The following is a 25027-nucleotide window of genomic DNA, read 5'->3' on the forward strand; positions in this document are numbered from 1 at the left end:
TGGGACCACCACGCACCCTCCTCTCTGCTCTTCCCTGCCCCTGAACCGGGGCTCTGGTGCTGCGGCCCCATGGCCCAGCCGGGGAAGCTTGTCAAGGGACTGGGCTGCCTCTTCCGAAGGAAAAGGCTGAGTGTGCCTGCAGGGACTTCTGCAGGGGGAATCAGGACCCTCGTGGCTCCTGTGAGGGCATTTCTCCTCCTGACGACTGCCGTCAGACATAGCAGACTGCCCCTCTCCCCAGCACAGGACAAGCCAGTGGCATCCCAGTGCTGATCCAGCAGAACAAAACAGTCAAAACCCACCCACGTAAACAGTGACCGTGTGCAGCCAGCGTCAGCATCTGGCCGCATCCTGCTGGTGGCTAACCCTGAGCCTCTGAAACCCAGGGACTGCGTGACGGAGAGCCGTGGCGTGGGACCGCTGCAGGATCCGGCCAGAGCAGGCAGGGCTTCCCAGGGAGGAGAACAAAGCAGACAGCAGCAACTCCTGCTTGGAGGTTTTCCCTTTAATGGTTTGGTTTTTGTTTTGTACATTCGTAAAACTGTGAACAATAAATACTGTGTGATTGGCCTCCACCTTCCACTTGCCTCCCCGGCTTTCTGTGGAGGCGAGGGAGACTGTGAGCGATGTGGCGAGGGCTGCCGGTGCCGGTCCTGCTCACGGGAGAGGTGCCCGGCTCGCAGCGTGGGCACCAGGGAGCAGGGCAGCATCCCAGCTCGGGGTGGCAGGATGGAGTCAGGGGCTGGGGAGGGAGAGGTGACTTGTGTGCGGGCAATATCTCAGCTAAAAAGGGGTGAAAAGCAGCACTGCCTGGTGGTCTGGGCACGGATCTCCTGCTGAAGCTCAGGGCTGCTGGTCACAGAGCTCAGCTACCCCTCTGGTGTCTCGGACCTCCAAGGTGCCCAAGTTCAGATGGGGATCTGCTAAGAAAAACCGCACGATGCTTGGGGCTGGGAGGAGGTGGAGCTCTTGGGCGGGCAGAGTGACCTACACATCTTCTTGTTCCTCAGAGGAGGTAAAGGCCGAGTGTCACGGGAAAATGGGGCTCCAGCTCCTTGGCTGCGCCTGTGGGTGCCCTACTGTGCACTGGATGGGGGTCCCATCATGACAGATGCACAGAGAACCTGGTGTGGGGGAGAGTAGGGAGCCCTGAGATACGGGAATGGAGAGGTGCTGGCATGGGGGACAGTGGCTGCCAGGGCTGTGAGAGTGAGGGAGATGGGACGGGGTGGGCGACAGAGGGGCACAGGGTGGCAGAAGAAGCTGGAGAGAGACTGGCAGGCTGCTGGGTAATGTGAACAAGGTGCTTGGTATGGAAGGGGCCGCTGTGCTGACGGTGTTACAGCATCCAAAGATGACAGCACTATTCAAACCCAGAAATAAAGGCCCAACGCCACCTTCCCCTGGGCTCTGGGATCAAGGATCCTACACCCAGGCTCTGGGGTCTGTTCTGGTGGGATCTCATGACCTTCACTGGGGCCTTGTGGGGCCAGGGCCATGGTGGGAACGTGGCCCATCAGAAAGATCTGGAGCTGGCTCAAAAGGGCCATGGTGCTGAGCTGAGCATCTCTCCTTTTGAATGCCCTCCACACCCCCCGCTTTTCTCCAGAGAGGAGTGACCAATAACTCCACAGGCCTGCATGCCCTAAGCAATGTCCTTGAGTGAGAAATAAACCCCTTTGATGAGGTGAAAGCTTTGTCTAGAGAGCAATCAGGTGAGAAGAGTCAACAATTCCTGTTGTCTGTGTCCATCAAAGTACTTGGGAGTCCCAGGTCCCATGTGCGGGCTTGCCTTCTTCAGCCACCCATAGTAGGCTTGTCCGGTTTGTGCCCAGAGAAGACCCAGCATCTAAAGCTCCCTTGATGTGCTGTGTAGGTCCCTTATTTGTGGCTTTCCTTGCTGTCCTCTTTGTCCTGCCCTCCTGTCCCCCATCTGGACTCTTCTCATTGCAAAGAACAAGCCACCAGGTCAAGTCGATGAAGGCCCTGGGTGCTAACAGGAGACCCCACCATCTCCTGAAGAGGGAGTGTGGATGGGAGAGGAAAGGATGCTTGGCTTTTCCAAGCTGAGGAGAGCACATTATACCTGCCACAGTGCGAGGAAGTCCAAGAAACCCTGGCCCAAGCATGGGGACATCCCGAGCCAGAGCAGATGCTGCTCAGCAGGGTGTCAGGGGACAGGAGGTGTGACTGCCCTGCGGTGGGGACCAGCCTGCCCAACAGAGACAGTGGGCCTCCAGTGAGCACGGGGAGAAGGTGACCTTTTGGGAAGCCAAGTGCTTATCCCACAGGCAGCAGGCACCTGCCCGGGCGGCTGTCTCTCAGGTGCTCTGGCTGAGGGGTGGCTGCTCAGCATCGTTCCAGCTTGGGACAGGCCAAGTTTGTCCCTTCACAGTTGTTTTTAGAGTCTTTGCCCCTTGAGCAGTGGGGTTTGTGGCAGCATCATCTCACCCATTTTGCTGTCCCATGTGTCATCATTTGGGGGATTAGGACTAGTGGGCAGAAACTCATGGGAGCTGTACTCTGCAGGATCAGGGCCTTCGTGAGGAACATGTGTCATGTCTGCATGGGGAGAGGCCATCGGGCCAGAGGGAGGGAAGGTCCTTTCTGTGTAAAGGCAAAAGAAGGAGCCAGACACTGGAGGACCAGTGGGCAGGAACAAGTCCCCGCAGCCCAGCAGTCCCCACACATGGCAAATGCCCTTAGCAGGAGAGCTCAGGACCCAGGTGTGGAGCTGTGGCGAGGTGGCTCCCATGTCGTCTTGTCATTGTGGCTGGAGGATGTTCTTGTCTCCACAGTGCAGAAAGTACTTGGCTTCTGGGTCCGTCCAGCTGGGCATCTGATTCCCTGCTGTGACCCTCAAAGCCACCGTGGGGCAAAGCCACCGTGTCTTTCCTCTGTACAGGGTGACAGACACAGTCTGTTTGAGCACAACCATGGCTGGACCAAGGCTTGGCCTTGTAGATACCCTGTCTGTGGTCCCTCCCCTGTCCACAGATCATGGGAGATGGGTTGCGAAAGTCCCTGAGTGTCTCTGATGGGAGGGCTGGATGAGCCTTCTGCTGAAGGTTTGGTGCTTTTAGCACTTTTCTTTTTTTGCCTGCTAGTGACTTCTCTTTTGAAGGGTGCTCCAGGACCAGGGAGCTGAGGCTGTCGAGCATGCAGAGCCCAGGAGCACCATCCTTCACACGGGGGTAGGACAGGGACTGGTTTTTTACACCTTGTGGAGTCATCCGGGGGAGCTAGCTGGGACCCCATGGGACGTGGCCCCAGCCGGGCAGTGGTTAAGCTTTCATCCATGGGGAAGAGGGGGAGCAGAGAGGTGGGACACTAGGAAGGTGAAGCATGAAGTGATCAGTGAGATCCAGGAGCTTTCAAGCAAGGTGGACTTAGGGGTCAGCATGCAGAGGGCTGTGGACACACACTGCGTCTGTCTCACTGGGAAGGCTGCAGGACAGGGAGCGCTGCATGGCCCGGCAGCCCAGGGGCCCATCCTCGGTGGTGACTGGGAGCTGAGGGCCCTGGGTGGCGCTGGATCTGCCATCAGAGCAGAGCAGGACGCTGGAGTCTGCCTCGCACTTGGTGGTACGGCTGTAGTAGGGCTCCATCACATGCCGGAGCTCCAGGGGCATGGTGAGCGGCAGGACCTCAGCCTTGATTACAGTACCCAGGTGGGTTTCGGAGGAGGATGCCCGGAGGCTCTCGGAGCGGCTCATCTTGATCAGCAGGTCGATGGTTTTGTTCTCGGCCTCGAGGAGGCAGTTTGGCAGCCCCTCCCCATCTCCAGCCTCCCCGGTGGCCATACATTTGTTGAGGGCCACTTGGTCTTTGCCATGGAGCTTCTCACTTCCCAGGCTTATGTTGCAGGGCTCCTTCTTGGCCTCCTGGACCTTCTCCAGACCTTCAGAGGATCTCTTCACCGAGAGGTCCAGAGGCCCCTCGTGGGGTTTGGTGGCTTTCTCCAGTGCCTGGTGGATGTGGTAGAGCTCCCTTCGGATTTTGACCAGCTGGTCTCTCAGCTCTTTTTGCCCAGGGGTGTCTTCCTTTGCCAGATCAGACAGTTTCTTCTCCACCTCTTGGTACTCTTCTAAGGTTTTGGACAGGTCCCCAATAAGCACAGTTGTGGCCTCAGAGTCTGTCATGGTGGCAGAAGTCTCTTGGGGTCTGCTCTGCTTGCAGAGGCCATGGTCCAGGCCAGCACCCACAAGGGGAAGAACTTCAGTGTCATTGCCCCTCTCTGATTCCTCAGGCTGGCCTGCAAGGACCTCCATGTGCCAGTGGTCCAGGGCCTTGGGGATGTGGCCAGGGTTGGCCCTTGAACCACTGCAGAGAAGAAGTGGATACGATCAGTAGGGAAAGAGATAGGAAAATCCTTGGGCGTATGTTCAGGGCCAGCATTGCCAGATTCAGCCAGGGTTCCTCCACTGTCTGCTGCCAGCATGAGGCCCTTCCAGGAAGGGCTTTGGTCTGAGAGCCCTGGCTGGACCTGCTCCTGGCATTGTTCTCCCAGGAGGTGGATGGGCCCTGACACAGCCGGTTTCGTGACACCCAACAGAGGGAGAGATGGTGCTAAGTGATCCCACCTCAGCTAGCCAAACCTGGATTCTCCTCCTTCTTGGAACACTGGAGAACATTGATGGAAAGGACCATCTCACAGTCTTGAAGGCCCAGTTGGAGGGGATCTCTCCAGCCAGCCTGAGAGCAGGGAAGAGGCAGGAGATAGAAAACCATGGAGAGCTTTTCCAGAGAAAGCTCCTCTGGGTGCCAAAAGCAGTTGGTTTTACAGTGACATTTTTCTTGGAGCCACAGCTGGACTTGCACAACCAGGGGAGGAACTGAAATTTCGTTAAAAGGAGCTGTGCACATTTCTAGCCCCAGGTAAAAGGAAATGTTTGGAAATGTGACCCTCCCTCTGGGCTTTGAAACCAGAAGGCAAATCAAAGGAATGCAAATGTGTATGTTTAAAAATAGGCAATGATTGTCCCAGGGATATCTGTGGATCCAAGAGGAGTTTTGCTGTTGGAGGTGCCTGGGGAGTGCAGGTCCACACTGCACAGACACCATGTCGCTTCTGGCTCTGTATAAAACAGGGGAAAGCGAGGGACAGCACATGGTGACATAGCCCAGGTGGTTGGACGCCCCTGAGGGCTATTCAGGTCCTTTGTTTCCTGGATCGCAGAAAGCCCTGCTCTGAACGGGCATTGGTATGGACCACCAGCATGGAGTGTGCTCCACCCTTGGAGACTCACCTCAGGGTTTAGAGGCAAGTGGGGGGGATCAGTAACACAATGGGGTATGAAGATGATGTTTGGGGCCACCCAGATGTGAGGAAGAGGCAGAGACATCACAGGCACCTTACCTGCTCTGGTAGCTGAGTTTTCCAGGTATCAGCTTTTCGGGTCCTATCAAATCCAGCCCGTTGGCAGTGAACTTTCTCTTCAGGGGGTTGCCTGGAGGGCTGCTGGTCTCCAGACAGGTCACCACCGGTAACTCTGTCTTCCGGACATTGCTGGGGGCAAAAGCACCATCCTTCATTGTCACCATGTTTTGGTAGATGTCAGTGGCTGGCTTTTTGCGTAGGTTGTTGAGACCCAAGGCTAGGTTGCTCTCCTTCTCTTGGGACAGCCATTTCTCCTCTTCCTCCTGCCCCAGCATGGCAGGGTGGCTGAGCTCAGAGGCTGGCTCCTCTCTGACACCTTTGGACCAAGGAAAACCCGTCTTCAGAACTGGTACCTTCAGCAGCCCTGGTTTGGTTGGCTCACTGGGAGGTTTGGCTTGGGGCGGAGTGGGCATGACAGAGCCCACCAGCTGCTGGGCTTCTGGCTTGCTGGAGGACATCTTGCTTTCAGTGGAGCCAAAGGTGTGCTCGAAGAGCAAGGGGTAGTAGAAGCGGGGAAGGAAGGCTGAGCGTTCGGGGCTCTGCAGAGGCTGGAAGTGGGAGGCGTGAGGGTGCATTAGCTGCGCCGTGGAGGCCAGGAAGGGCAGCTGGGCCAAGTGCGGGTGTGTTGTAGCACTGTTGGCCATGGTGGGGCTCAGGTAGGAGAAGAGACTGGGGTTCAATGGGTAGTTAATACCCAGCAGTGAGAGGTTGAGGCCCTGAGGTTCGTGGTAGTCACTGTAGGCTGGAGGGGGGTAGCATGGGATGATGTTGCTGTCGGTACAAGGTGGGGAGACCTCAGGTGCGTTCCTCCTTTGCCCATTTGCCACCAGCTTCCACTGCTCCATCAGGATCCCGCTGCTGGCCAGGCATTTCTTTGGCACTTTGCAATGCTTTGGCTTAGCATCTAGGTCTGGGGAGGCCATTTCCCTGCTTTTCATGACATGGTTCTTGAGGGAGAAGACATCCGTGATGATGAAGTCGGGCTCCACCTCCTTGCAAGGCTTGTCCCTCTTGTTCTTGAAACCAAAGACCAAAGTGTTCACTTCTGGTTCAGCTGGGTCACCTTGGCAACCTGCCTCTTCATTTTTCTCTTTCTTCTCCCCTGCATCCATCTCCCTCAACAGGCCAGTAACATCCTCCTCCTCCTCTTGGAACAGGCCACCTTCTTCACCAGCCCCTTCAGCAGGCAGGATCTCCACCCCTGACATTGGCTTGTCCTCATGGCCGTCCCTGCTGGAGGCCTGCTTGGTCCTAACCGACCCTCCCGATGTGGCCGAGGAGTCACAGGTCTCCTGCTCGTCCCGCCGCCTGTGCAGGCGGGAGGTCTCGGTTGTGTGCAGGAGCCGCAGCTCCGGGTGGAGGAGATTGCCCTTCTTGTAGGGCCAGTCGGATTCGATGAGGAGGGAGAGGGAGTTCTTGCACAGGCTGTACTTCATGTGGTTGTAGAGGTGGGACTTCTCCATGCAAGTGAAGGGACATTGGAAACATTTGTAGTTGTATGGCTTGCCCCATGGCCTCGGGATGTAGTGGGGCTTTTTCGGCTTCCTCTCCTTGTGCTTGTAGACTGAGGTCAGCTTGCAACCCACATCGTCCTTGGACATGGTGGCGGGTGCCTGGAGATAGCTCCCTCTGGGAATGGAGGGGCACGACGTGTCAATCTTCCCACACCTCTCTGGGAACCACGATGTGCCCTGGAAGAAGGACAGCACGGAGCTGTGAGCTGTGCCCGTGGCTCCCTGGGGAGGTGGATCTGCTCCGTGGGCACCTCCTGGCCCCAGAGAGCAGAGCTGCTGGGACCTCGGTCTGGACCTCCTGTGTTTGGGATTGAAACCCAGGCCAGTGATGGGATGTTTGCCTAAACCCTGTTGGTGTGCCCGTACGTGCTGGCCCCATTATCAACCCTCTTCTGTCAAACCACCCCAGAGGAAAAGGAAAACAAACACTATTGAAGGGGTTGAAGCTAAGCCACCTCAAGCTGACACCAAAGCTCCCAGCTGACCTGCCCACGCAGCCGGAGCCTCCCTGGGGCAGCCCCAGCCCAGCCCAGGGATGATTCCTCTGCTGAGGGCAGGGAACGAAAGAGAAACCCTCCCACAGCCCCGAACACCGTGCTGGGCACGGACCTGCGCAGCTTTGCCATCTCCTGGGGTGCCGCAGCGCCGGAGCCGACCGAGATGTTCCCAAGCTCACGTGCCAAAGCTGTTGCAGAGTTGAGCTAAATGCAGATACCTGCAACCCTGCACATGAACGTGCAATCATGGTGCAAAGAGGACAGTTGGATGGACAGGCTGGATGGGGAGAGGCTGCGGACTGACTGCATCTAACCTAGCGCTGCTGCTGGAAAGGCAATCCTGCCTGCCCAGCGGTGCGGGGCTGACCCTGTCCTGTATCCCCCTCCTGTGCCAGGACAGGGGTAATCCAACCTGGAGAACCATCTGGGCTAAAACACACTTCCCCGCTTCCAGGTGTCTTCCCTGAGGTCGAGATGTCTGGGACACGTTCCCCACAGCCCCCCGGCGCAGGGCTGGCCCTTGTGTGCTCCCCACCACAGCTTCCCTGGGGACAGCAGGGTCATGCCTGTCCCGCAGCCCGTCACCCCTCCTGCCCCGGGAGCGGGCAGGGGAGTGCAGCACCCCGACTCCTCGCCTCCCAGAGGAGCCGGCTCTGCAGAGGGTCCACGCTCATGAAATCGGGCTACTCCACAGGTGGCCAAGCAGCAATCTCCCACAGGCCAGGGCACCCGACACCGATGCACACGCCTGCGTCACCCCTCCAGACGCCGCTTGGCCCTGGAAGGACTTGCCGACATCTTCCCCGTCAGAACAAAAATTTGCATTTCTCCTGGGGAGGGCAGTGATTTTGAGGGCTCATTCTGCATGGGTGGGGGTTATTTCTCAAGGGCCAAATCCTTCCTGCACACAGCAGGTCCTGGTGCAGAGCTCTGCCCCAGGAGCCCCTGCAGCCAGGCTGGTGTGGAGATGCAGAGCCCGGGATGGAGAAGGGGGCAGCAGCATCTCCAGATTGCCACCGATGTGGGAGCTGGAGCCATTCGAGGAAACAATCTGCTCCCCGGCTTTTGGGGAGAGGGAGATTAGCTTTGCAGGACGGGAAGGGAAAGAGCGTGTCTCTGTGCACTGGGGCACCAGGATCAGGAGCTGCCCAGGACCGTGCCCAGCCCAGCCCAGCTGTAGCCCACATCCTTCTGCATATGGCCTGGGGGGCTTCCCCACGGGGCTGGGGGGGAGCATTGCTGCTCCCGGGGGGATACGGGCACAGCAGGGCTGAAGAGCTGGGATCAGAGTGGGATGGGCAGGGAGGCGGGTTGCCATGAGGCCCCACGATGCTCTCCACCTCCCGGGCCTGGGTTGCTGGGCTCACCACACAGCCCCACAGCCCCGTGCTTCCTCCCCTGAGCATCCTGCTCCGGGTACACATCGCTGTTCTGGCCGCAGCCTGGAATGCTGCTTGCCCTGCAGGAGCGATGGCCCCAGGGACAGGCCCACCAGCCCCGTGCCCAGGCGGATGCTCCGTGCTCTGCTACCCACTCTCCTGACCACCCGCACCAAGGGGCATCGCCTTCCCCTGGGAGCATGGCGAGAGCATTTGCGTGGTGGGAGAGGGAATTACCTGTGTAGGACTCTTTCCACTTTCTTCCTGAGGTTTGTCATTAAACGGCAGAGAGTATCTCCTGCCGGCGATGGGGACAGGGAACAAGTTGTGCTGTGACTTCCCCAGTGTGGTGCAGGAGCCTGCGGGGCAGGCTGAGCTGCGGGCAGGGTTTGGGAACAGCCCTCTGCATGCCCATGTGTTGGCTGAGCTGGAAGCTGACCCTGCCACTAAGATCTGGTCTTGCAGAAAATAGGCAAAAACGTCCCCTTGTAATGAACCCGCGTCCTCTGGGATTTCGAGGGGAGCTCCAGGGGTGCAGACCTGACCTGCAGCACCCAAAGCTGATTTCTCCCATCGCAGCGGGATGCACAGGCAGAGCTCAGGGCCTCCTGCCTGCAGGTTCACTGCAGCGAGCGACAGCCTGACCGCCTGCCCGGAGGGACACGCTTGTCCTTGAGCCCTTAGACACTTTCTGTGTGCGTCACGCCGGTGAGCCGTGAGAGCTCTGCACACACGCTGCGATGCTCGGGGGAGCAGAAGGGATGCAGCAGCAGCTGTGCAGGATGGGGTCCCTCTGAGCATGGCTCCCTGGCTCCAGCCACTGAGCCTGGGGTGCCCCGAGCATCCTGGATGTGGCTCTGGTCCCCTGCCTCATCTCCCCGTACACCCACCCTGCTAGAGGGCAAGGAACGAAGAGCGGCTGAGTGGGGAGCCAGGCGCCTCGGCCCCGCTGCGATGCATGCCGCCTGTTTGCAGGTCAGTTGAACAAACATTTGCTGTTTATATGCCAGAGGCAGATTAAATCTTTGCTGGGAGACTGGAACTGGTTGTTCCATTCCTGCACACCTGATCCTCCTCCTCCAATGCTGCTGCGAAAGCCGTTTGTTCCCCTCCTGTGCCTGGTGGTGCGGGGGATGGCAAGGAGCCGTCCCGTGCGGGGACAGGCAGCTTGGCTGCTTCCACCTCCCTAACACCGCAGAGAGGAAAAGCAAGGGAGGACAAGAGGAAAGAGCAAAGAAAAAGAAGGGGAGAGGGTGGGAAAGTGCCCGGCGTGTGAGCCAGGCAGGCTCCGGCGGAGCAGAGGCATCCCCAGAGCCGGATCAGGCCCTGCGGAGCCGGGAGACAGGCGTTGCGGCTCCTGGTTGCTGAGCAGTTCCCGCACCAGCAGATCTTCGTGGTCTGCTGAGCCTCTCTCTGCCACAACACATTATTTCCAGTGGGCTGTCAGCTGCGGCGGTGGGGGCCGTGCCTGGGGGCAGCGCGCGGCAGGGACCACGCACCTGTGCCTGGGAATTGCAGCATCCCTGCTCTCCTCCCCAGGACCGCCAAGGGGAGGGGGGGGCATGGTCAGACGGGGGGAGCAGAGTGGCAAGGGGAGAAGAAAGAGAGGGAGACACAAAGGGAAGGAAGAAGGGAGAGATGCCCAGGAAAGAGATCTGCAGTCCCCGGTGCTCCAATACTTAAAAAATCCCAGCCCCAGCCTGAGCTCCAGACACAGGGATGCAGGGAAGTGCATAAAACCTTGGGGCAGCTGAACTGCATCGCATCAGCCGTCCATCTAGCTCTTGTCTCTAATAACCATCCAAAGCAGATTCCCAGGATGTAGGGCAAGCATCTATGGTACTGCTCCAATTTTCCTAACCCCTCAGCCATCACAGCACATCCCTGCAGCAGAGCGAGTGCTGCTGCATGCGGCGCGAGGCAGTGACCATCCCCACTGTGAATCTACATGGGCTTCTCTTGAAGCTGCGGAAATGTTCAGCCCCCAAAGCATCCTGCAGCGGGGAGTTCCCAGCACACCACACAGAGCTTCATCCTTCAGCTTGTTGGTCCCCACAAGTTTGGTTTGATGCCCCCCTCATCTCTTTGGCTGGAGGAAGCAGCAACCATGATCCCTGTCTGCCCTCCAGCCGTGTGGTTCACCATCACACCCCTGCTTCACAATCTCCTTTCCAGGCTGAAGCCGGACATAGGGCCAAACCCTTCCAGACCCCTTCCCCTTCCCTGAGCCTCCTCCGGGTCTGCGGCAGCCGTTTGTGGGAAGGGGCTGGGTCTGGCGGTTTCCTGTACCAATACAAACCAGCTCTGCAGCCCTCTCCACCTGTAGGTAGGCAGGGGACGCAGAGACAAGACTCTGCTGAAGTGCAGCAGTCTGCTTCAAAGACAGGTCTTCTGCAGTGTGTGTGTCCATCAGAGAAGCTCTGCTGCTGTGAACTTGTCCTGATCTGCTTTTGCAGACCCCCACGAGAATTTCTGGCTGGAACAAAGACCTCATCTCTCAAACTGATGTCCTCTCTTCTTTGCCACTGTCCTCTGAGTCCTCCAACGCTGCGTGTAGGCTGCCAGGGAGCCGCAACGCTCCCATGGAAATTGGCTGCCCTGAACCTTTCCCAGATGGCCATAGGACATGGTGTGGAGGAAGGGGCTCAAGAAAGGTGCTGAAGTTCTTCTCCACTCAGTGATGCTGGGATGAACCTCCTGCCTTGCACTTCATCCTGCAGCTGCGGGCTCCCGTGGTCTCTCATGAGCTGGTCCTACCCTGCACGGGTGGGAATTCGTGTGCAGTCCCCTGCACACCCAGCACCACTGCAGGACAACGCTTCCCTGCACCTCTGTCCACCCGGCTGCTTCCTCTGGGTCTGCCCAGGTCGCTCATGCTCCCGGGGCTCAGCATCACGCCAGTCTGTACGGTCCTGGCTATTTGTCGGCAGCAATTGCCATCCCAGGGAGATCTGATGACGGTGCTCACCAGGACAGTACAGCGGGGAGCAGGGGGAGAGTGGCTGTTCTATGGGATCTCACACTAACCATCCCTTTCCTACCCCAGCTCTCCCATTCTGATGCTTCCCATGGGGTTTTATCCCTTTTTGGCCAGCGCCGAGGCTGGAGCAGCCAAGCAGGCATCGCCGGGAGGGGAGCGGGTGGCAGCGGGGAGCCACCGATCGATGCAAACCACTTTCCCTACACTACATGCTTTTGCTGCAGGGGCTGCTTGGCTATTAGCGGATATCGGGTCCCTTTTTCTTTTCATAGCCTGGGGTTGTGTGATTTGAGCTTTTAAGCGTTTATTGGAGGCTGGGACAAGGGCAATTGGCCATGGCAAAGCGGCAGGCACTCAGCAAGAGGAGGGAAGCCTGGCCGGTGGGGCCTGGGAGCTCTGCACCTCCCGAACCTCCCCCCATACGGCGGCTGTGTGCTGAACTGCTCTTGTAAAGTGACTGTGTGAAGCCATCCTGCTCCTCCGCCTTTGGGGGTCCCTACATCAGCGGCTTTGAAACTATTCCCACCTCGAGATGTGCCTTCCTCTGGCTTGGTGTCAATTGTTGCACCAACACCTTTTCTCTTCCCAAAGCCACATCTTCAGAAAGGCCTGGGGTTTCCCATCTGCCCCAAACTTCCAATCCTTCCGTGTCTGCCCACCCATCACATCTTTGTGTGCGAGGCCCAGTGGCTGTGACCCATGTCCCGTAGCTCAGCTTGGCTCTGCCACCAGGAGAGTTCTTCATCACCAGTTGCACGTCTCCATGTGTGGGGTCACCAAACCATCCTGGGGGCAAGCCAAAGTCAGAGTCATGGTCTAAAAATCTGATAGCATTTAGATTCCCAACCTTTAGTTTTCCAGCATTTGGAGGGATCTGGATTTTCTGGTTGGGAAAGCTCATGTTCCCTTCCCAGGCAGCTTTTGGTGAGGGCCACCTGCAGACCCAAAGCCAGTCTGTAGCCGTTCCCAAACACCAGCCCAGACAAGAGGTGGCTCCGTTTTCTTGAGCACTGCTACCTTTCAAACTGTGGCTGTCTGGGATCACCTGCCCAGCCTTGGAGTGTCCTTCAGGCCAGATGATGAACTCACTCCCTGCTATGTGTCAGAGCCACAGCACCTTCATGCATACAAGTCTTCCTTAATTTTGGGTCAAAATCTTCTCACTTCTGTGCACTTGTTCAAGAGGTGTTTCTATGTCTCTGACCCCTCCTGAGCTCCTCTGCTTCTAGCCTCCATCCCCAAAAAGCAGCTGGCTCTCCCTGAATCTCAGTTAGCCTGAAGACTCCCCGGGGCAACCCCAGCATCCTATGAAAAGCACGCATGGTGGCAGGTGTTCAACCAAGTGACAATGGGTTGGAGTCATTGTCTTCTGCCTGTGACACACACAACACAACTCACAGGTTCCTGGAGAGATGAGATCAGGCCGTCACAGCCTCCAGGCTACTCTCCAGAGATGCGAGGGTCCTCCACCGCAAAAGGCTTTCCTACCACAGCCTTTCCTGCCACAAGCCCTTCAGGGGAAGAGATGTACATCTCCTGGTGAGGAGATGTAAGACTGTCTCTCCACATTATATCAGCCACCCAAACAAGCTTGTGCCTGGGCCCCACTACAAGAGTTTCCTACGTCTTCCTCCACCTCCACTGGGCTAATGGAGCCCCAGAAGACCACAGGCTCCCACACCGTGGAGTCAGTGGCTCAATGGCAAACAGACCTCCAAATCTGTGAAGGTAACATCAGTGTCCAAATGAAAATGTGTGGGTGGATAGAGGGGAAAGTGGCTGCATGCAAGCCAGGAGGGTCAGCAGCGTGGCTGGCACCCAAAGGTACGCAGAGAAGATGGTGTCCAAGGCTGGCATGGTGAGCAGGGGATGAATGTCTGGGGAGAAACAGGGGGCGTGCTTGAGGAGTGCGTGCAGCTGGAATAGGAAGGTATGGTCCAGCTCTCCTGCACAGTAAAGTCTGTGTCACGTCTGTGACGTGCTGGGCTTCTGGAGATCCAAATGGCACCAGTGTTACTTTCCCTGTTCCCAGGGGCTGGAACGGTGCTTGATGTAGTCACCTTTGTGCTGGACATGATATACTGCATATGAAAAATTTCCGTAGCTGCTTCTAGTTTCTATGACCTCTGAAGTTTCTTTCCTCACTTACAGGTTTCTCCTTCTCTTGCTGGTCTGACGGCCCAGGATGGTGTCCCACTGCCTGTGACCACTGCCCTGGCAGATGCCCTTTCAGCCTTCCACTGGGCAGACCTTTGGGGATGGTGGTGCATCTGCAGAAGCCCCCAGCTCCTGGTCATCCAGGCCCATCCTTCCCATGTGCTGTGGCACACAGGCAGCAGTCTGCTTCCGAAAATCCACCTGTTCCTCCCACCACAGACCAAGCCATGTGAGGGTCCTCAGTGTGGACACAGACATTAGATCGTCTCTTCTGCCTCGTTGCGAGCATAAGTCCCCAGGCTGGGTATGGACACAGTGCACCCTGCCACCTCCCCTGCAAAGCAGCGAGCTCTGTCACATAACAAGGTGCATTTTGTCACCCCCTGACTCATCAGAAGGCTCCATGACCTTCCCAAACTTCTGGAGTCAAGTTCCTCAGCACCAATACTCAGAAACCTTCTCCTCCTTTTCACTTTCCATTTATCCTTGGACAGTTCACACTCCTTAAATGCGCTGGAGAAGGGAATAATAAGAAAGGAAGGAGATCTCCTCTCTGCTTTGCTTTTGTTGGCCTCTCAGAGCCCAGTTCTTATCGTGTCTCCTAAGACACCCCAAAGGCGGTACAGGTTCCCATCTTGACGTAACCTTTCTCACATCCTGAGCTCTCTCCAGTGACGTACCTGCTGTGCTTGTACTAGCTGCTCAGGTGTCCTGCTGCACCGAATTGGTCTCCATCTTGTAACCAGAAAATTCTCCTTATTCCAGTTCAAATCCACTCGATTTCCTTTGGGGACAGGAGCAGAAAGCCTTCACTGCTGCTCTGCCTGCCCACCTCCCTTGCAGTCCAACCCTCTTCTGCTCCTGTATGTGTCCGTTGCTGTATCCTCACTTGCCTCGTTGCCTTTGCTACAAGAGAGGATGTCCTCACATGGACTTCGCAAGAACTTCCCTCAGCCTTCCCCTCCATGTCTTCATGTGCCCATTCAATGCTTTCTGCTTTCTTCAGGGTCTTTCCCATCCTCTCCTCTCTCGGCTCAGCTCCCAGTAGACAATGCGTTGCTCATGTGATGGATGTGGCTCCTTTCCTGCAAAGCTGCCTTTTAGCCAGATGGCCCTGGACGTGTCCTGCTCCATCCACTCCACCCCAGACACAGGACTCTGCACGTCCCTTTGCTGACCTCCGGCAGGTCACTGCCAGCCCGTTCCTCCAGCGCAGCCAGGAGCTGCACTTTGCATTGCTCAGCACAACCCGTGCACCCTGGCAGTCCAGCCAGTTTTTGACCCACCTTGTCCTTATGTCTCCAATTTGGCCATGAGGATACTGCAGGAGACCACGTCAGGGGACCTGCTCCGGTCACATAAACAACATCCCTTGCTCTCCCCTTACCCAGGCAGCCAGTCGTCTCCTCGCAGGAGGTGGTCATGCTGCTCCGGCACGCTTTGCCGGGTAAATTCACCCTGGTGCCTCCTCATCGTTCATGAGGCTGGAAAGGACTTTGAGGAGGACTTGCTTCACAGCCTTCCCAGAGCCCAAGATGAGGCCGGTCCACCCTGGGCGCTCCCCGATGGCCCTGAGTTGGCCGTGCTGCAGGGCTTGCCAAGCTGGGGGGCCGTCGCGTCCCTGCAGGGACCTCAGCTGAGCATGGGACGGAGCAAGCAGTGCCTGGGGATTGCTTGGCTGTCCCACAGCAGTGTCCCCAGGGCTTCCCGAGCAGAACCCTGCGGTGGCAGCAGCTCCTCCCGCCGCCACCCAGCCCTCCCTTGGGGTGGCCAAAGAGCTTCCTCAGTGCCTCCTCGGGACACAGACCTGCTCGCCGGCACACTCGTTCGCTCCCTCCCTCCCGCCGGACCCTCCTGGGGGGCAGCGGTGGGCAGGGCAGGAGAGGGGGCCACAGGTCGTGGGGGACAGACCTTGGCACAGACAGAGGACACCCCTTCTTCTTCTTGCCTGGGATCCTGGCGCTCCCAGGGCAATCCCCAAAAGACCCCCCCTCCCCTAAGTTAGAGGACAGGTCTCTTTTTAGCCAAAACGTGGCCAAGATGGGCCAGTGATTTCAACCACCCCTAGAAAAGGGGTCTGTTGCAATGCTGTCCCACACCCGGGGGGACGCGGGCTCATCCCCCCCACCCTCCCCTGCTCCCCCTGCCAGCTCCCGGCGTTGGCGACCGGCGATTTTAGGATGCAGCCAGCAAGGGAAATGTTTAAATCCCGAGAAGGTCTAACCAGCCACCAAGGAACTGCCACCTGCAAAGGACTGGGTGTATTTAAGGTAAAAGCTGACAAACTAAACTGGGGGGGGGTGTGTGTGTGATGCGCCAATCGGCAGCGGTGTGTGCAGTACACACTGCGGCACCGGTGCACTTTGGAGACCACGTCTATGAAATCCAGCTCATTGTAAATCCCATTTCACAATGGCCCCAATTAGGAACCTCCCCTGCTTCTCCCTCCATGTCCTTCCGTAAGCACGACTCCAGCTGCGAAATAAAAACCGAAAGGGGAAATGGTTTGCTGCTGGTTGGGAGAGCTTGGGAACAGCGAGGGAAATTGCAGAGCTGGAGAGGTGGTTGGGATCGACTCCAGTGAAGGGGCTGAACCAGCCAGAAGATGTCTGGCAGGGATGGGATCGCCCTGACTGCAGGCCAGCAGGCAGGGAGACCCGCAAAGTCTGCAGGAGAGAAACTCTGGTTTTTCCTGGGGGATAACACGCTCCCAGCAGAGCGGGGGGAAGCAGGAGGGACATGGCCCCGGGAGGAGGTCAGCCAGCGGGGACCCGGGCACGCCAGGCAGCACTCCTCTTTGCAGCCGCTTTGCAGGCAGATTTCCCCCCGCAAACGTGCATTCAGTGTCGGGCAGGAAGATTTGGGACGCTGCGGGGTCACCGGCAGGCAGCAGGCGCTTCTCTGCCTGTTTCTTGATGAGGGTGTTTGGTCGGGGGATTTTAATGCGGACCAAGGCGGCTCCCGGGGTGGTGCTGCCTGGTGGTCTTGCTCCCTGCGTTTCCAGTTCCTTCCCCACCCCCCCAAAAAAAAAAGGGGCAGAGCAGCTCAGCCCCTGGCCCCGCACCGTGGGCAGCGTTTGGGCTGCAGCGCGGGGACGGGAGCGGAGGGATGTCGCTGAAGGCAGAGGCTGCGATGCCAAGCGGGCAGGTAGCACTTGGCCAGGAGATGACCCACCGAGGTCTGTACTGGCCAAGGAATGACCAGGAGAATGAATAACGGCCTGAGGCAAAGCCACCGGGACTTTACACGCCGGGATGTTATTAGCCCGTGCGTAAAGCGGGGAAGGCAGCTCGTTAACCCGTGCTGTGCCGTGGGACCGCGCGACACGGCCGTGCAGCCGCCTTTCTGTGAGTCCCGGGCTGCCCGGCACAGCGTCGGCAGCACTGGAGGGTGCTGGGCCGGGGGTGTCGGGAGCAGCCGCTGTGACGGTCCCCAAGATGCCTGCGCAGGGAGGGGGGTGACTTTCTGCCTCCCCCCGCTTCAAACCTGGGTCCCCCCCAAACTGCCTCTGGGTTGGGCAGGGCTCTGAAATTCCTGGGGGGCTCCAGGAAAGGGTGAGAAGACCCAAGGGGGTTGGGGGGGTGACACATCCACAACCTCCCATCCCGGATTTTCACAGAGGGGAACCCAGATCCTCCCCACGGAGCTGAGCGAGCAGGACGGGGCAAGAGCGGGGTGACCCCATGCAGCACCCAACAGATGCCCAAATCCTCCCGCCACCCGGGTCCCAGGATTTGGCACCACCATGATACACATCTGGGACTTACTGACCTGATTTCATTACCCTTTTTTTTAAAGAAGGCTCTGACTGCCATGAACTGTTCCTTGTTACGTGACCTCTTGATTTAATTGCCAAAATTTCTGTAAACACGCGTTCTCTGGTGTGAGGAGATATATTCCTAGTCAACACCATTAAGCATCTCAGTAACTAACCTCCTCCAACAATTCAGCAGCTCAGTTTAGTTTTTGCTGCCATTAAGAAGGATTTAGAGGAAAAAAAATACAGATAATACAGATAATATTGTCTTACCGCCCAATTTCACCCCTCCCCTCCATTTGTATTTCTTTCTCACAATTGCAAATACTTATCATGTCTCCAAGCCTGCAGAAAACCATTGCTCTTCCTGATTGTTATTTGAACACAGAGAAGTAAACACGTTCAAATGAATCTGCGCTCTGTGCCCGCCCAGGCTGGTTCCCGACACATTGCTTCATTTTTTAGTGGGAAAGAAAAGTCAGACCTCTGCAACCCACCACACGGTCGCGGGGAAACCATCCAAAAATCCACCACAAACTTTCTATTGTCAGAGACTCGCGTGAGCAAATTCCCAGCAAAGGCAATCGGACATGTCATTAGGAGAGCAACCCAAGCAGAAAGGCCCCATATGACCTCCCCGGTGTCGAGCGTCTTTAATAAGAAGGAGTTAAAGGCTCACAAAGAGACTGGCGGGGTGGATCAAAGAGCATCACTTGGAAACGATCGCGTCCCTGCACCCAGGGGTTTCTCTGCCTGTTCCCGCAGTTGGCACGTCCCCTGTCCGGGTACCGGCTCCTGCCGAGGCACCGGCTGCGGCACGGCACCGGGCTTTCCACGCGATGGCTGGGGGTTTTTTTTTGGGAGAGTGCAAAACCGATGGGAGAAAGCAGCTTTTAACAGGGGGAACGTTTTTTATCCCCTCTGGGTCCTCGGTGGGTTTTTGTTCCCGCAGCGAGACCCTCGGCCGCCCCCAGCACCTTCCACCCCCTGCCACCCCGTCCAGCCCCGAAACAGATTGAAATGTCAGGACTTACAGCTCGGCCCCTTTCCCGTCCCAGCTGGGTCCCTGCGTGGGGCCAGGAGGCTGCGGGGTGCCTGGGGGAGCGGGGCGAGGGCTGTCCCCTCGGCTGGGACCCAACGGTCCCAAACCCCGCCGAGGTGGGGGGCAGGTGACTTCCAAAGCTGCTCCCGAGTATTTACAGGGTTGTTTGCAGGAAACATCAAACTCGGGAACAGAAGCACCAACCCAGGAGTCCTTCCCCCCCCCTCGCCGTCCCTCCCCACCCTCTTGCTCGGTCTCATTTGTACCGATTTGCCCCGCAGGCTTCTCGCTGATTTGCCATGTCCCTGGCAGGGCTTCGACCGGGGAGGGGGAGCGGGAGCCAGACGGGGAGCGGAGCGGATGGGGGGAGCCAGCCATGGGGAGGGTGGTGGGGAGAGGGATAGGCCAACAGGAGCCCGGCTTGCCAAAAGCAGTTCAGACCTAGAAAAAGCTTTAATGTGCACAGACGGAGCAGGCTGGGAGCAAAACCAGCTGGGCTGGAGGAGAACGTGCTCGGCGAGAGGCTGGTTCGGGGCTGAGTGCGTGCGTGGCTCGGGGCTGGCTCCTCGCTCCAGCCCTCTGCCCCCGGGGGGAGGCAGGGGTGGGAGAGGAAGGTTAGATGTGAAAATTCCCCTCCCAATGTCAACTTTTCTTATCGACGACTGATGGGCAGGATGCCAGCCTGGTTTTCTCCGGCATTAATCATTTACCTGCTCCAGCCGGCAGCCCGTGCCCTGACAGCTCCTGCACCGCTTCTCCAGCGCGAGATACCCCACCTCTGCACGCCGTGATGGGTCCCCTCGGGCTGGGACAGCCCCGCCATCGTCCCCACCCTGTGCCCACCCTGGGAGCCCTGTGTGGGGCTGAGCACCATCACCCACAGACTGAGACAGGAGCCCCCCCATGGGGGTGATTCAGACCTTGGGTGCCCCCCTTCTCCCCTTGCAGATCCTACAGTCGCGAACCCCAGGCCACCCAGTTTTGGTGTCTGGTAGCCACCTAAGCCTTGGCCCTGGCTGGAAGGACCACGGGCAGCTGTAGCCCAAGAAGCCCCTTGGTAGATGCTGGATCCAGCCCAGACATCCGCCTCGGGCTGACCCTGCACGGCATTGTTTAACACAATTCCTTAAAATCGGACCCTCCCAGAACTGCCTGACGCTCTAGCCAGGCTCGGAGGCTGGGGGGGGGACCCTGTGGACCCACCGGCTCCCTGACGCATGGCCGCATCCTCGGCTGAATATTTCACAGGACTCTGATGCCGGTGTCGAAGGAACGGATCCGGCACCGGGCACAGCAGCTCAAGGACATGCAGCTGTCTCCGGTGCTCCCCTCGGCTCTGCGCCCCTCATGCCATGGGGGGGCCCTGGCTTTGCTCTTGTCCCCGAGCCGTGGCAGGGACGTGTCCCTTCCCGGGCACTTTGCAGGCAGCCGTCCCCAATCTGCCGTGGCGCAGGGCCACCTGTGCTGGCTGCCCACGCCATCTGTGAGGGGGGAGGTCGGGGGGAGTCGGCTGCTGTCCCCCCACCCGGGTCAGTGAGCAGGGGGACGGCCCCGGGGCGGGGGGGACACGGCTGACTCGCTCCATCCCGGGGTGCTGGCACTGCACCCTGGAGTGGAAGAGGAAGGAGGAGGAGATGAGGGCACCCCCCACGCAGGTTTCTCCGCCGTAGGGCTGGGGTCGGTTCTGAGCCCTTCGGTGGGGTGCCTGGGTGGGGACAGGCTGCACCCTTGTCCCCCCAGATAGCTGAGGCACCGCACTCCCTGCTGCCTCTGGACCTCCCCTTGTGCGCAGCAGCAGAGGTGGACCCCGGCCGAGCTGTGTTTTAGGGGGTCTCTCGGATCCGGACCCCCCGCACTGCGCACACGGCTGAGCATGGGGGGGTCCCATCCCCTCCGGCCCAGGACTGCCCCGGCGCTGGCACAGGGGTGTCCCGGGGGCGGGGGGCAGCCCCAGGAGCGCGTTAGCAGGCAGGGGACCTGGAGACGGCTCTGATGTGCCCTCCTGCTCGTGGTGGTGGCAGCCGCCATCCCCTCCTCCCTCCCTGCTCAGCTCCGGCAGCATCCCGAGAGCTCCGTGGCCCACCGTGCATCCGGAGCCGTACAGCCGCCAGAGCCGGGCACCGGCAGGTTCATTCCAGGAATCCCCACGGGCGCTGCAGCAATCGCTGTCCTGCTCACAGGGGACGTCGTCCTTTGATGAGCCGATAACGAAGCCTGCCCTGCTCCTTCCTACAGGTAGCCGCAAAGTTTTATTTGTCACCGGCTGCTGGAAAGGTCACGGCGTCCTCCTCCCCCTTCTATTTCTGGCCCGTGCCCTTTCGCCGTCGGAGCGGGGAAGCGCTCCCATCCCCTGGACCCCGGACACGCCGTCTCGCTGCGGCCGCATCCCTGACGCCTCGGCCCCGGAGGCGCGTGGGAGGGCTGCGGGGAGGATGTTTTCCGGCTGCCCGCATGCTGCCCACGCCGGCTGGGCTCTTTACGGACCAGAAAAGCTGCTGCGGGGCGATGAGAGTTGTGCATGGGGCTGGCTCGGCGCCGTCAGCATCGGCCGAATGGGAATTTTGGGATGCAGGCAGCGTGCGGGACGCTGCTGGGGTCTCCTTGCTGCAAAACCTGCGGGAGAGGGGTCTGGCCCCGAGTGTCAGGGGCACAGACGTGCTCCCAAGGTGGTGGGGACGAAGCAGCCCATGCTGTGCCTGGCGCGGGGCGATACGGGGGCAGCAGGGAGCACGGGTCCAGAGGGACCCCGGGAAGCGCCGAGCCCTCGCCCAGGGGATGGGTCCTGTAGCACGCACACCGGCAGGCAGGCAGGCAGGCGGGCAGGCAGGCGGGCAGGCAGGCGGGCAGGCGGGCAGGCAGGCGGGCAGGCAGCTGCCAGGGGCTCTCAGCATCCCTGCACAGGCCGGGCTGGCACCGGTGACAGGAGAGAGAGTCCTGGGAGCACTGGCAAAGCACGAGCTGTGGGAAGCTCGCCGGTGCCACCCAAAAAGGGGGAGCAAAATAGGAACATCCTCATGGATAATGGGACAGAAAAAGAGGATTTGCCCTAAAGACTGCCCTTTGTCCAACCCTGCAGGTTTTTTCTTAATTCTGGGAAATACCCAAACCTTCATCTGAGCTCTTCTCTCCTGGGGGACCAGGCAGGACCACGGTGGCTCTGCCTGCGGAGGTCGCCTTTCCAGGAGCCCCAGAGACCCTTTGCACCCCGGGGAGGGTGGCTGCGGACCCCCGTTGCCACCCACTTCATCCCGGCACATCTCGGGAGGGTTGTGAACCCAAGAAGAGCTGCAGAGGAGCCCAGCTCCCATTTCCAGCCTCCCCAGCTTGCCAGGCGGTGTTGTACCATTAGACCTGGCCTCGCTGTGCAGAGCCCAGCCTTTTCCAGCTCTGGGCCAACTTGAAGAGGTTTAAGAAAAGCTCCGGGGAGCTTTTTCATGCCTCTTTGTTCGTGGAGCAAAGATATTCCCAGCCCTGAATCTATAGATTGGCCCTTAAACTAAAACAACCTCCAGGGACCAGAGAAACAAAAGTAGATTTTGGTTGTGGTTTGTTGTGTTTTGTATTTTTTTCTTTTTCTTTTCCTGCATAGACAGCCTTTGCCCAGGAGGGGTTAGCATGAAAAATGCATGTGGGGATTGGGGGAATGGGGGAGTGTTAGGAAGAAGCTATCGATCAAGTATCTCTGAAAGCCACACAGCTGTGCCAGCCCCGCTGCCTCTGCCAGCCCTTCCCGGCGCTGCCGGTGCCGGGCTCGGTGCTGCCCTGCGTTTGGGCTGGGGCAGCTGATGTCGTGCCCGGGAAACTGCCCTGCATCCCTCCAGCTCCGTGCCGGAGAGCGATCGGATGCCTCTGCTATCCCGGCCCTGCCTGCGGCTCTCTCCGGCTGCGCTTGCAGCGTGCTCGTTGCGATACGGCACGTCAGAAATGGGGTCGGTCCCTTTTCCCCCCCTGATCTGAAGGATGCTTCTCCCAGGCTCTGCAGTACCGTGATGTGGACCTACGGACCAGCAACGGCTCTGCCCTCTGTGCCCATCAACCCACCCGCCAGCTCCGCACTTCTGTACCGCTCTGCTCCGGCAGATCAGAAATAATAATAATAATTACAAATAATGACGAGCCCAAGCATGATGCAAACACAGACGGCAGCCCAAAGCGCCAAGGTGGGCGACCAAGCCCACCTCCCGGGATGAGAACAGCAACCTGAGGGCATCTCCGGGTCCAGCAAGCTGGTGCTGGCAGGAGACCGTGGACACGGGTCCTGCTGTCAGGCCTGGAGCTGCGCTTGGTCGGGTCCCCGCAGGGCTGGGCTTCCCTCGCAGGCGGTGCCGCGCGGGGACTGCGGGTGCACCCGGGAACGCGGGGTACGATCCCTGGAGCAGGGCAAGGCGCTGCAGGGGTACAGCCTTCTCCGGACGGCGCTCTTGAAAGCATCAAGAGTGGGGACATCAAGGGGTGGCGCTGGAATGGATGCTTTCTGCTACTGATGTGTCATCCCCCCCCCCAAAACCAGCACTGCTGACTGAAACCAGTCTGCGGCCTGGGAGAAAGGGCAGGGCTGACACTAGGCTTCAGCTTGGCCAAAAGTGCCCTGACATTTGTCCCAAACAGGAAATTTGGGAAGGGCGGGAGAGGAGAAAAGCAGCGAGGAGACAAACAGTGGGAGATGGGGGTGGGCTGATGCCAAGGGGGGGGAAAATAATCCCTGACAGCTTTGCTTCTCCCTCTGGCTGGGCACTAGCGTGCGGCGCTGGGCACCCCCGTCTTTGCCAGTGGGCACCGGGACGGGGGCACCCCGTGGTCCCTGCCTTCCCACCCCTTCACCCGATCTTGCTCCGCTCGAGCCACGCATGCACCTCCCGGCGCAGGGGGGGACAGCTCGGTGCCCTGCTCGCGGCCGGGATTTTGCAGCGGGGAAGCTGAGCACAACCAGCTCGGCCGGGCAGAGGAGGGGGCTTGGAAAGCTGGGGGCGGGGGGGGAAGTTTGCACCGCCCTCATTTCAGGGGGGCAAATCTGAGAGCGTTTGCTACCGGGAAGGGTTTTGAAAGGTAAACCCACCAGCAGTCCGTCAGCCGTCCCCTTCCCGGAGCAGGGGGGACGCGGATGCCAGCAGCCGCTGGCCGGTGCCCTCGCCTCTCCCAGGGACGTGGTCCCAGCCGTGGGCAGGGGACCCCCCCCGAGCCCCTGCCAGCTCTTCCTGCGCTGCCTGATCCTGGCGATGCTGAGCTATTGAGAGCAATCAGATTTTCCCCCCTCACCCAGGAAAAGCTAACGGCAGCAGAGAGAGAGTTTGGCCCAAATCATTGACTGCACGGCAGGGCGCCCGGCACAGACCCCCGGCTCCCTGCCCATCGCTGCCAACCCCCCGGCACATCTCTGGCCCCGGGCGTCATGGGAGCATCGGACCTCGGGTCTGTGACCCAGCTTGGTCACAGGCGATTGCCTTCAGGATCAGCAGCTCCAGCCGTGCCCAGAGCCCCGGTGCTCACGGGCAGGGAGCAGGATGCTGCCCACGCATCCCCCCCGTCCCGGTCCGGTGTGGTGGGGACGCAGCCGTCCCTCTGCCACCCACACCGCCCCGCGGAGCTGGCTCTGCTCACAGAGGTGCCTCTGACTTAATACTGTAGGTCCTCTGAGTTCCCTTATTTAATTACAATCTTAATTATGCTCTGTGGCTGGATTCTGATGCCCCGATGAAAAGCTGCTCCCCTGAGCAGACCCCTTTGTACGTGTACAGGGGACCGCAGTGATCACGACCATTGCACGGGGCTGATGGGCAGCACTGCGGGAAGGCGAAGTGCACTGATGGGGAAACTGAGGCACGGAATGAGGGAACATCCTCCGCCTGGCCTCCCCCTTGCGCACACAGAGCAGTTTTATCATCTGTGTGGAGGTGTGTAAGCAGAAATGCCCCAAACCGTCCATTTTAATGATTCCGTCCCTCTTTAACCCATGTACAATTACAGCCGTCTGATTTGCCTGGGACCGCAGGGACTTGCTCACGTCTGGGAGTTCACGGACATCCCCAGCCCTGAACACAGCCGGGGCTCCTCAGTCCCCACATCACCGTCAGGCACAGCTGATACCCCAAATAAAACCAGAACCGCCCCCCCCCCCCCCCCCCAAACTCTGCGTGGCCACGGGGAGCACGTAGCTGTCGCTAGGATTATTTTCCATTCAGCAGGACACAAACTATCTCAGGCACGAAGTCTGTTCCCCCCACCCTGAGGACGGGTATAGGGTGTAGGGAAAGCCGCAGCAGGTGGGCTGTATAGCCCCCCCCATACATGCACACACGCACACGCTCGCACACACGCACAGAC

General features: G+C 59.1%; 1 protein-coding gene across 2 annotated transcripts; it reads right to left on the bottom strand.

The window, feature by feature from the left end:
* Positions 1–504: 504 nt before the first annotated feature.
* Positions 505–18877, bottom strand: PRR35 (proline rich 35). 2 transcript variants are annotated; one of them, XM_075767267.1, is made up of 3 exons: positions 18699–18877; positions 5360–7007; positions 505–4323 (listed from the first exon to the last, which is right to left on the bottom strand). In XM_075767267.1, exons 2-3 carry the CDS (start codon positions 6979–6981, stop codon positions 3390–3392), a joined length of 2556 nt encoding a protein of 851 aa, XP_075623382.1. In that variant the 5' UTR covers positions 6982–7007; positions 18699–18877; the 3' UTR covers positions 505–3389. The 2 variants fall into 2 exon arrangements, with proteins under 2 accessions (XP_075623382.1, XP_075623381.1); XM_075767266.1 differs by having other exon boundaries at positions 5360–7071.
* Positions 18878–25027: the final 6150 nt, after the last annotated feature.

The sequence above is a fragment of the Balearica regulorum genome, chromosome 15 (assembly GCF_011004875.1).
Source record: "Balearica regulorum gibbericeps isolate bBalReg1 chromosome 15, bBalReg1.pri, whole genome shotgun sequence".
NCBI lineage: Eukaryota > Metazoa > Chordata > Aves > Gruiformes > Gruidae > Balearica > Balearica regulorum.

Coding starts and splice junctions, on each gene's coding strand:
- PRR35 (XM_075767267.1), bottom strand. CDS start 6,981: ATGTCCAAGGACGATGTGGGTTGCAAGCTGACCTCAGTCTACAAGCAC. Junction 4,324..5,359: donor AAACTCAGCTACCAGAGCAG/GTAAGGTGCCTG, acceptor TCTTCTCTGCAG/TGGTTCAAGGGCCAACCCTG.